At 31.2% G+C, this 13,146-nt stretch overlaps 1 protein-coding gene across 1 annotated transcript in view; it reads right to left on the minus strand.

Moving 5' to 3' along the window:
- Nucleotides 1-11,187: 11,187 nt before the first annotated feature.
- LOC129987936 (caskin-2-like) overlaps nt 11,188-13,146 on the minus strand; it is a 357,174-nt gene continuing 355,215 nt past the window's right edge. The window contains exon 23 of the mRNA XM_056095944.1: nt 11,188-12,537. Within this exon, the coding sequence (XP_055951919.1) occupies nt 12,435-12,537 (103 nt within the window). The 3' untranslated portion in view covers nt 11,188-12,434. The remainder of the gene's footprint in view (nt 12,538-13,146) is intronic.

The following is a 13,146-nucleotide window of genomic DNA, read 5'->3' on the forward strand; positions in this document are numbered from 1 at the left end:
AGATTTCGGCTTCGAAACTTAAGGGTTTCAGGCTCGAGACCCGTTTTCGCCGGGTTTCGAGCTTGTTAAAGCGTGTCGGTCTGGTGCTTGTTAAATCCATCAAAGCCAAACGCCCTCCCGCTGGTGTGGTGTGGAAGCTTGGAGAGTGAGTGCCAGTTCAGGCATCGTCCTGTCATCTGACTACTGTTCCAAATGACGAGGTCTCTCTAGTATTGCTTTAAAACAGGTCGTTAGTATAACTAAACCAAGCATCAGCTGGAAGTACCACCTTCCTGACCCTCCAAGCCCTACTCCTTCCTGAACGCAGTGTTATTCACTTTATTTTTTCACAGAATGCCCGTGCTACTTTAAAATAATAAGGTTTGCATATCAAATCAGCAAGGAATTTTAATAATAATACACTATTATGAGGGAAAAAATAAATAGATTTTTTTTTTTAATTTTAATGTTTCCCATTTTATAATATTTAGTTTTTAATTCATTATTATAAATATTATGGAATCTCTAAATCAGTTTTTCTTTAATGACATACGAGGGGGGGGGTGTCACTGGTTTGGAATGAAAATTTAATGAATTATCCGATAATTACGTTTCATATTAAAAAGTGTATCAACATCAAGATGAAAAAATTTGCACATCATAAAATAAGAGTAAAATGGATTACAAAATTCCATGTTCGTAAACATGAAGTCAGTTAAGTTAAATAGAAAATATAAAAAGCAATCCAGTACTTATTCATATAGTTGTTATATCAGAAGCATTCTTTTCGAAATTCGCAAATTTTTATAACTCGGTGTTTGGAACATCTAACCAGCAGATCCATGATGAAGCGTGTGAACTAGAATTCTGCCGTTACTCATGTTGTTAGATCCCAAACTGCCAACGGTCGCTTCTACGAATATTATAAGTGCTCTGAAAGAGTAACATTTCATAATATGGGTTTCAGTTTGAATTGGTGGAGTTTACTGGCGTTAAAACCATTTCTGATTATGCAGTGCTAACCATAAGGTGTATGCATACATATGATTCATAAAAAGGCGTATGGTCCAATTTTAAAAGGTTAATTAAAAATTATGTTCAATGTTACAAATATTCTATTCTGGATTTTTTTAAAAAACCTGTTGTATAGGTTTTGAAACATTAAAAGAGAATGTACAATACTCATATAAGATGGAAGAAACCGATCATTTTTAAAAAGGTAAAAAAAAAAGAAGGATTATGCCCTTTATGAAGGACGTCTTTTAAAATAAGGTGAGAAGAATAAAAACATTGAATTCGTTGAGAATTAAAACGTGGACCTTCTATAAGAATGTGCCGAACTGTCATTAGGCATTGGCTTACTGTGTATCGAGGGGCGGGCTCTCTCACCAACAAATGCTTTCTTATGTGTAAGTCTAGTATGGCCCATTCTTAAACGGGTAATAATTGTATCCAGTTTGTCTGTTAGATAAATTCAAAATTCGCTGAAATATTTGATAGAATGAAGCTTGTTTGCCTCTTTAATGTCCCATTCTATTTGCCATTCCAAATTTAAGATGGTTTTTATATATCTCTTGATGTCGTTAAGAGGAACAGGGTCATTTAAAGGAGTGGTGGCCGATTTCGCTGCCTCGTCAGCCAATTCATTGCCAGGTATAACCTACACGTGAGGGAACCCGGCAGAATGAAAGTGAATAGTCTTTAGAGTCATATAGGATGGAGAGCGAGAATCTTTAGTCATTTGAAGTGTTTTATTTTTACCAAATTATCATTTCGAAAGGTAAAATTTACTTTCTATTTTTTAACATATTTTCAAATTTATTTCACTCGGTAATTCAATTTGTGAATAAATCTGCAGTCATTTATTCTCTTCTTCGTCAAAACAACTATCAGTTAGTATTCATTGGAGATTTTTTCGTTAAAATTGGAACAAAGAGGACTGAAAAAACGAAAAAAGTAATGCTATTTCAAATGAATAATTAAAAAAAATGATAACAGTTTCTAAAAATAAAGTTTCATTACATTTGCATTATGTTTTGAAGAGAAGAAGAAACACTGGTTTCAATTATTTTGCCTGATTTGATTAAAATATTTTAAATTAATGGATGGCCTAATGGTCTTTATAAAAAAAGAAATAAAAACATTGCAGGATCTTCAGCTGTCGTTGCAATCTTATGCATTTCAAGTCACATGATTTGAGAGAAATATGTGTGTGAGATCCTGAAATAGAGAGGCCTGTTTAATAGAGAGATCTATGTTTCTATTGAAATATTTTGATATATTCTCTTCATGTTTATCCTCTTCTGTTCGTTTCCTGAGATGTGTTTCAGATGAAGACGATCGAGTTTTTTGTTATGCAAAAATAATTGTTTAACTCGTTCCATTTCTTTTAATTAGCTCGGCAGTTCCCTATTCTTATTTCGACTCTCTCCCCCGGATTGTCCCTGCTTTGTATCTTTTAATGTGATATCCATTATTTTGGTCAATGAAATGAATAGCAAGGGTTTCAATTAGTTTATAAGGCAAACAACGAGAATGAACTTAAAATATTTGCTAGATATTTAATTTTATCCCATTTTTTGAAAAATTGCATTAATACGACATGCTATCAAATGGAAATCCTCGTAGACTGGCACACCAAAAAAACTGAATGACCGCATCGCCGCGACAGCAACAATGTCGGGAAGCGCGTTTGAGTCCTCCCTTCCCTAAAGAAGTACATCCCGTCATCGATGGAAGGTAGCCACTTCTACTCTTTCGTGTACCTCAGGGGTGGCTAGAACCAATCACCATGCAAGAAGTTTCTCATCTTCAATGACGGTGGGGCAATCTATCAAATGAAAATGGCATTGAAGGACTTTTGCACTTAGTTGTAATGAGAGCAAACGATGCTTAACGCAGTTATCAATTATTCAAGTGGATCCAATCCAGTTCTTGAGTTCATTTAAAGAGGCCGAATTTTATAAAATTAGACACAAATGTAAGATGGAATCTTGTGTCTGGATTTGCATCAAGCTTATTGCTATGTTTATACTTCATATATGTTATGTTCTATCATATCTGTGTTCTCGAAAATTATTACTTTTTTTTTTTTTTTTTTTTTTTTTTTTTTACGTTTCAACTCATTTATCTCTTTTTTTACTACACAGTAGACTCTAAAACTTCCACTTTTCAAACAAACTTTGAAAACCAAATTCTCCCCTTCATTTGATTCCTTTTATTTCGCCGCTGCCACCCCCCCCCCCTCCCACTTCCTATGAATATGTAACGTACCATTGGTTGCAAACCTTTTAATTAACTGTTTGGAATTGTAACTGACATTTCAAGTATTCTGAATTTTGAGAAAGAAGCATGAATTTTGAAAAAGAAATGAAATCATATAAATTTAAGGAAAACAATTTTTAAAAACTCATTCTTATCATTCAGCCAAAAATGGATTTTTTTTTATTTTAATTCTTTTCAATTTTTTTAAATTTATAATTCATTATCCTTATAATGGAATCTAATATTGAATAATTTTAAATTTACTACTAGGTGGAGCCACCGAAATGATATCAAAATGTAATCCTATTTAATCAATTAACCAGCATAGTAGGTGGGACCTCGCTCAACGAGCATCCCGCAAAACGGGAAACCAAACGCAGTAAATTTTTTCCTTTGGCAAGCGATATTTCGCATAACGAGTGACGATGAGACTCGTGAATCTCACACGAGATGGCCACACACGGGATCTAACCTGTTTCTCTGGGTCTGTGTTTAGCACTTGTTTGTTGATATTTTCATTTTTTTTTTTTTTTCAAATTTGAACCGGAATTGCATAATATATAGTTAATTTAATCGTGAAAGGAAATGCAAGACACTTTGCAAAGCATTGTGATGTAGTATGAGAAAGAAGTGATTCAATAATATAAGAACACAAATACAAGTGATTGAATTCCAGAAATGACAACACTGCGATTTAAACAGAGAAGAAATGATGCTGAAAGAAACAATCTGGAAAGTTGCCAATGAGATATTAATATGTTAGCATCAACAGCCTTCGTTTGCTTGTGAAAATTGTATTCTTATTTACCCCAAATATAATCTCAGTGTCGAATATAGAGGCTATTTTCCTAACAAAGTATTTCTACACTGTTCGTGAGCATATACCCTATGCTTCTGTTTGCAAAAAATAGAAGGTTCTACGCATGAAAAATCAGGAAATAGTTTTCTTGACTAGTCATCTATTTATTCACATCGATCACAAATTTATTTTTATACAATTTCCGATAAGAAATTCCATATCACGTAGGTCAAATTTTTATACCCAAAAATCTATAGCTGTATAGTATGCGATTTAGAACAAAACAATTATAAATCAGGATGAGGAGGTTGTCCTCAAACTATATATATATATATCTATACAGGAAAGATAGGCTCGTTCCTAGTATTTTCTATGATGATAGATTTATTCTTATCTATTTGATTACTCAACAATGTTGTTGATCGCTGTCTGAAGCTGTTTTTCTGTAAATTGCATGTTGCGAGAATAGAATGAAATTTTCGAATAATCCACCTAAAGGTTTTTATTTATACTAGGTGGAATATCTGATAAAAAATGAACTGAAGGCTAAAATAAAAAGATCATTGCATCAAAAAGCTTTTTATAAATCTAAATCGGACGATTCTTTATTATGTTATGATGATATGCTTTGTTAAAATTAAATATCGACACCAAATGATTTTGTTTTAGAAAAAGCAGCTCGAAGACCCATTTCTAGGAAAATTAAGTCATCGACTGTCAATTGCTCTGAAAACCATTCTTGAAAATAGAGATACATTCATTTTTCTTCAAGATGCGTATCAAGTATGCATTCACTATTCCTTTCAGAAGCTTGCAGTTAGTTCATCAGAGAAATCGTTGATGATCGTTTTATATCTTAAGGATTTGCATCGGACTTTGTATTAGAACTACAAAAAGAAAATTTTCAATTATCTAGAAAGGCATTTTCTTTCTATGTGCAGTTAAAGATATCTAGAAGAGAATTTCCAGAAAGATATTGTTGGGGTATCGCCAACACTATCTTTATGAACCAGTATTAGAAACCGGTGAATTTTGTTTAACACTAAATGATTACTTGTACAGTTTAATGGTAGTGAGGTTCATATCAAACAACAAACGTTTTGGTGTCTGAAAGCTTAACTTACTGCGTCAGTATGATTTTCTGCCTATAAGAAAAAAAAATATGTCTAGATACTTCCTGAGCTAATAAAAGCAAGGCTACAGCATCCACCATTTTCTAAATATTGAGAAAGCTCCATTCTTTTTCAGACAAGAAATGCTACGAAGTACACTGTGCATTCCTAATGAGAATTAAAATATTGCACCTTTTCTAACACTGCTCTACATATCCTTGGTTGTTACAGAAAATAAATATGGGCCATAATCTGATCCATGAGTCACGCTTAGTTTTTCGTCGATTCCATAGTGCAACAGTTTTGGCTCTTTAAAAAGTTATTAGACGTGCTGTGGTGGACGCTACCTGAAAATATTCCAAGCTTTTCCCTGACCTCTATGTATATCAATGCAACGTTGATTTTAATTCAATTCATTTGAGGAAACCATATCCTTATTTGGGAACATCTGGCTAGTATTTTAGCCTCTATGACTGAGATGATGCTTTAGCAACCAATCTATAAGATTCTCATCTATTCCTCCATAACATGCACGATCAGTGCTTTAAATGTCCACTCATCTCTACGAATCAGGTAACGTAATGGATGCTAAATATTAACGTAGATGGCACCGACACAAATCTAGAAAATCGGGAATGAATACTGTCGCTCAAGTCACTCCCGACTGTGAAATTAAAGTAAGCTGAAGATGGTATACGAGATCCAAAGAGTAGAAATGTCTGCTTCGTTGATGTCAATAAGCCCCTCTAAATAACCGAAACAGAATTTTTATATGTCCTTGAAATAGAGTAAAAATGTTTTTCTGAAGCTTTTCTATGAGCAAACAATTTTATTTTTCTATCTGTAAAACTGGTTTAGAAATTATATTTATATATTTATAATTATATTTAGATATAACATGGATTGGCAGACCCTTTCTTTATACCTCAAACTGGTTTTTGAGCGCGTCTCTCGTCATCATTTTTAAAGTTCGTAGGGCGGAATCATAACGCACATGCATAATGAAGAATTTATTAACTTTTATCAGATTTTGGGAAAACATTAAATAAAATATTAATCGAAGTATCTGAAAAACTCGATCACAATGAAATCTTTGACACCTATACAAAGTTGCATTCTTTTATTAATATGTGCTTGTGGGGAAGAGTTTATAAGCCAGTTAACAGCGACAGCGACGAAACTCAGGCAATTGCATGTGTCTTGTGGTCTTGTTACTCGGCTGCGAACCACAAGGTCCCAGGTTCTTTCCTCGCTCATAACAATCCGCCATATGCGTCGACGTGATCCAATTTACTGGCTGTCCAATCGAGACCGATTTCTTGAATTTCTCGGTCAATTTCTGCTGGAGACGTGTTATACGCGGATGTCATAAATGAAAGTCAACTAGCATTAAGTTAAATGATATACGAAGAAATCCGACAGGTTCTTTGTAAGTCAATCGACAGAGTAAGAAATGAAACATCCAACCACCGTCTTACAGCTGATGTATGATGAGAAGGAAGACTATCAATCAAGTAGACATGTAGTAGTGCATATGCAGAAGTACATCCAAAACTGAGTTTAGTTGCAATACCATTGAAAACTATATATCGGTCACTGTTCGGCATGTTGTTGTACAAAATAGAATCGATCCAAGAGTTTCTGAAAATGTCATTTGAGGGAAATTGTTATGATGAGCTTCTTGTACCAAAAATGGACTTTTTTGCGTTTGAAGAGGGGTCGTTTTGATGTTTGCTATGTTCATCTCGATTAAAACGACGTTCATTTGTCCGAGTTACATTTCCGAGAAAAGTCAGATGGAAGACTTGTTGCAATGCGAAACTCTACATGCTGATCATGATCTGATAATCTCCTTGTGAATGCTTTACAGATGCCAGTATTTGAAGTATTGTCGTTTTTGTAACGATACATTCTTAACTGTTCCTGCACTAGCATGAGGTTATTTGAAAATTAGATTTGCCACAATGTCCATTTTCTGCCTTGCTTGTATAAAGTCCCGCCTTACCCGAAATATGAATTTTGTAATTTGCAATCAATAACCGACTAATAAAAAAAGAAAATAATTTCTTTCCTTCGGTTTTCTACTCTTTTGTGATATCTCATATGTTCATTTTCTAATATTTAGATGCAATGAAATTTTGAATTCAGTAAATGTTTGCGTTTAAATGTATGATAAGCTGCTCTAAATTCTAAGATAGGCATAACTCAGCAAATTTTGCAGATAGAAGTGTCACATTTCGTATGTGCACAAATGAATGGAAGAGAACATTTTAATAAATGAGGCTTCGACACCGTGAGGGCTTTAAAATTTTAATTTAATTCACTTCATAATTTAAACCTCTACAGAAGCCAATACATTTTCATACAAGTGCCTTATTTAATGAAACTTTGTCATTGGAAGCATCTCTCTAGGTGCAATAATAAGCAAAATAAGCGCTTGTTCCAGTTTTATGGGACACCCTGCATATATGAAACAATTGAATTACATTTAGAATGAATTAAGTCATTTAAACTTTAATATACATGTTCATATATTTCGAAATATAATATACATACAATGAATTTGTTTTAACTTTATTGTAAAATAAAACACGTGTTACATTTTTGTTCTGCATTTTATAACAACTTGATACAAAGCATATTCACATAATCATGTGCGCGCGATTTCCATCAACAGGGAACCGAAAATTCTCAATCATTTTACTATATTTACTTAGATATCAAAGCAATCATATAAATGCCAGAGCAATTTCTTTATAGGCAGCAAGACTTTACTGAGGTTTTTAATTAAATGTTCAGGAAAGTTCTAATAAAATCATCGATACAAAACGGGGAAAAAAACCCCATTATAATCAAGTATGTACATTTCACTCCAGTAGCTTTTCATAAATATGTCAAATTTTACATTTCCCACTTTTGTATCAAGCTGTTCATATTTCGCAAGGTAAAGTGGATAATATTTATAGCAGACCCATTTTATTCTCTTTAAACTTTTCCGCTCTTTCAAAATAACAAAAATAGTAATAATTATAATAATGAATATGTACATATAAAATTCCAGACCGTTCACAAAATATCGGCGATAATCAGCATGGAAGCACCATTTACTGCAACTGCCTTCTGGACAATAAGAATATTTAAAATAAAGAGTAGAGAGTCTTTCGAACGCGTAAAGTAACAACCCGATGGCATCGTAGCAATTCAATGCATTTATTTATATTTCAAGTATAGAATCACTTTTATACAGACTTTAAAATGCTATTTTTGTTTATCTTGTTCAGTGTCTCCGATTTAAGTCAGCTACAAGCACGATAAAATTTATTAACACAATCAGCCTTTGACGACCATCGGATTGGGTACTATCAGGTATCAAAATTTGAATTGTATCCTTCGTATCTGATTCAGTTTTCATAAGCAAAATATTTTAAACTTCAAATTTTGGCAATCAAACAGCTCACACTATTTTAGCAGGTTATCAGCCTCTCTCATTGCAACTAAAAACGATTCATTTACACGGAAAGTGATTTCACTCGCACTAAACCAATAACATCGACTGCTGAATCCAGGCATGTGGGTAAAAAAATGAAAGGACCAAAAGCAGAATATTTCAGCTCTGAATTTTTGTATGTATTACAGAATATATTTCATAATTTGCGTCATATATCGAAGGATTATTCAATAAAAATTATTAATTCAATAAAAAAAGAATGTAAAATGGGCGACCTTTAAAACCATCCTTTCTAACATCTCAAAATAAACATTTTACATAGTATTCAATACTTTCATTAAAAGCCTGCTTTAGACAGAAATCTTCATTTACTAGAGTCTTCTTTGACGACCAGCTAGATTGTTGCTGGGATTAATGGTTTCTGAAACTTTCAATTATATATTTCATGTAGCTTGCTCTTGATAGTTTCCCCATAAAAATATTTTTAATCTTCAAAATGGATAAAAAAGTAAAACATAGATTTTAAAAGCCTTTCACTGTTCCGTTCAATGCACAATATGTCCCCCCTGATTCTAGTCATCTTAATTACAATGTGTTAGAACCAGCCACTAGAGGACAGCTGGAAGACACCTGAATGAGCATCAACAAACAAGAAAAACGAGTACTGTCTGAAGATAGTGAGAGAGAAGTACGCTCTCTGAGCAGTAGAGTAAGATGTCCATTATTAGCCTGTAAAATTGTATATTGTCACTGAATGATAACCATAATTCTGGTATTATAATGATATGCATCCTAATTAATAGCGATTCTTATTTACATATACTATGTGTATGCATTGTGTCAAATTTACTTGCCATCCTTGTCATAATAAACTTTTTGGGAATAACCAAGAATATTTATTGTCTTCAACCACAATACATTACAGCAAAAAAAAAAAAAAAAAAAAAAAAGATAACAAATGTGACTTTTTATTTGATAAGCAGAAGAGTTTAAACTTCAACTCATTCAAAAAGTTTCTTAATGCAATTAAATACTTATATTTAAAATGTAACAAAGAACAAAGAAGCAGAATAGTTGAACGCTAAAGCTTTAAGTCTACTGCAGAAAATTGCTCATCATTTATGTAATAATTCAGAGTAAAAAAAAATTTTTTTTCACACTAAAATAATACATCAATTTTCATGTGATAGGAAGGATAGTAAATTTCTATACATCCATTATATTACATTAAAGAGTAGCTGTGTTTAAAAATGAATGCACTTAAAACATTTTTTTTTATTATTGCTTACTTGTGAACTTAATTCTTAGTTGCAAATACAACAAATTTCTACTCATTAAGAAAAAGTAAGAAGTATTTCGTACTTTCATCATCAAAAATGGGGGGGGGGGGGCAGGATAAAAAATTAGTAGCAACTATAAAAAAAAATTATACTGCAAAAAAATTGGTGTTATTAAAAATATGTCTTTTGAATTCTACTATGAATTAAAAGTCATTTTTGGAAGTTATCATGGGAAAACACTAATATTTTGCTTAACTAGTAATTATTTAAAATTGCAAGAAAATCGCTCAGAGATGCACATTTAAATTTTATATTGATAGCAGCCTATTTCCAACATTTAAAAAAATAATTTCTTGCAGGTATTTTTTTATCAATAAGAATGTTCCAACATTTCCTATCAGTATTAGAACAAAAAGTTTACTTAGTAATTTCAAATTCACAAATGGTAAAACGTGTTAATTCAAAAAAAAAAAAAAAAAAAAAAAAAAAAAAAAAGGTAGTTTTACAGTAGGGGAGAAAAAAAAAAAAGTCCGAAATCTCACAACGTTTTTACATTTTAGATTGTGTTTGGCTTAATTATAAGTCAAGCTTACTTAAGTTCAATGAGCAGAGTTGTTTATGCAAGATGATGAAGGAAAATTTTAAGAGGTTTTGATTGTTTCAATCCATTTTTTAAAACTTCATTCATGATTTATACCTATCATTTATTATTTCATATTATTGAAGTTAGATATGACCAGGCACTGAAAAAAGAAAAAACATATATACCATGCCACTTATTCTCCCTATGACACAGATTTTATAACTGCAAGTAGAATTTATTTCTTTAGAAACTGTTAAAATAAAAAAACACCTTCGTTTTCAACTAAATCTTAATCACATACTTGAAGATTTTTTAAAATAAATTTATCAACAATTTGCTTGCAATATAGGGTTATCGATTATTCATCTGTTGACCGTTTTGTAAATTAATTAAAATTAAACTTTTAATAACATTTTTCTGTTTCTTCAAACTTTCCTCAGTCTGAACTATATGCTATGCTGTAGCACACAGTTTAAGATAAATGTGGTTTTTAAATATCATTAATATGTATGTATCATTAACTTGTATGTTAAAAGATTTTACAAGATTTTTTTTTTGTTATAGATTTATATTTACAATGCAAAATCGGCGCTTTAAGAACATATGTAAAGTGTTTGTTAATAATATGCATAAAGACCATTCATTTTTTCTTAATACTATTGGATTTCTTTCCCCTCAAAATACTAAATGCATGTCATAGAAGTGTAAAATAAAAAGAAATATTAAACAGAAACTTCTACATTTTATTTTATTTCTTAAAGATCTGCTGTTTACATAATCGGATCTTCTTAGGAAAGGAACAATTGCTTCAAATCAGCCAATTTTATATAAATTAAGCGAAAATTCTTCCAAACATTAAAAAAAAAAAAAGATATCCATCTTCATATTGTTTAATCACTTCGTGTTTTAAAAACACAAAGATTGTCAAGAACAGTATCCTACCCACGGAACACTTTTAATAGTTCTGAATCCAAAGCACACTGACACAACAGACAACAATCATGATCCATTGTAATAACACAGCTGGGATGGGTAATGAAAATGTGAAAATACAAATGGCAGTATCAAAAGATTAAAGATTAACAAAAATTTTGCTGATTTTTTTCAGGGAAATTTGCATCATGATGAACAATAACTCTTCGTAATGCTGTAGCAATACAAACAAGAGAGAGTAATATGTGATATTATAAAATACCATTTTTGATTCTAATAAGCAAAAATGAAGTTTGAATAATGAGTAAATATATGTTATAATGTAAAAAATGTTACTTTTTAAATCAATAAAACAATATTAAAAAAAAACTGTGTAATGATGCAATGCATTTTCCAGAACCATGCATATCAACTAAAGTTAATATTTGTTTTATTATTATTCTTTAACATTTGTTATCTAATATCCAGATTAAAAATAAGTAAAAGGTTCAAAATAATGATACAAAATTCTTCGTAAAAAAGTATTTTTAAAAAAATGGAAAATGGCTGCCTTTTTGAAGTCAACTGCAAATCTACTTTAAATACAAAAACTAAATGGCATTTTCTGCTGCTTCAAAATGCAATTGTATAAAGTCCATAAAATGAAATCAGGAACAAATATTATTGATGAATACTTCCAGCAACATTTGCTTCATGCTATATTTGCAAAATTAATTTACTAACAGGAACACAACCAAAATCATCATAAGTGAAGTGAAATTCTGCAATATAAACATAGAAATCACATTGTTTTCTATTCATATGAAAATAGCTCAGTTTCATGATCAACAACTATTCTGTTAAAAATTTTTACTCAAAATGAAACTGTTAACAAGTCTATCAACTGCACAATGAAGAGAAGGTCCAGAGTCTCACTGCAGCCAGCTACAGCTACTACTGAAATAATTAAAAAAGTTCACTATACATCTGTCAACATCCAAACATGAATAAAAAACGTTGTTCGATTAAAATTTGCACAGAGTGGCATTCCATGACTTCAGCCCTCGTTTAACTGATACTCCAACATTGCGTCCAGCTGGGTGGATAAATTAGCTAGCATGTTCTCGATGTCAACTATCACATCAGTGGCTCCAGAAGAACTGAAAGAAGGAAAGAAAATGTTCCTATTATCTCACACTGCAAGTGCTTTACAAATATGCAATTTTTTTTTTTCAACCGAAATGTCACATAATCAAGAAGGAATAGAATTATTGTTGACTACAGTAAAATGAAAATTATTATTAAATTATTAAAAATACAGTAAAATGAAACAAAATATGTCACCATACAATAAATTTGTAGCATTATTCAACATTCTTAAATAATGTTCAATATTGCAAATATGTCAATGAATTATGGATGACATTGGAGGCAATACGCAGAATATCTAAATAATATTTCTAGGATTCATAAAAAAAATTGATTCAAAATAAATAAAAATTTTTAGCTTTTATTAAATAAGATTCTTTTTCATATAAAATATTTTAGACAATATATTGCAATTTTACTTAACCAAATTTATATTGTAAGGCAATATACTAATTTTCAAAAAGTTAAGAGGTAAAAAATAGAATAACACTCTAACACAGCAAAATTATGCAAGAAAAATGTTGAAAAAAAATCACAGTGTATTTAGCAATTTATGAAAACTACTTGGAATATGATTTTAGTTTTTAAAACAATGAAATACTATATGTAGGAACCTCAAG

This window comes from Argiope bruennichi, chromosome 10 (genome assembly GCF_947563725.1).
Source record: "Argiope bruennichi chromosome 10, qqArgBrue1.1, whole genome shotgun sequence".
In the NCBI taxonomy this organism is placed as follows: domain Eukaryota; kingdom Metazoa; phylum Arthropoda; class Arachnida; order Araneae; family Araneidae; genus Argiope; species Argiope bruennichi.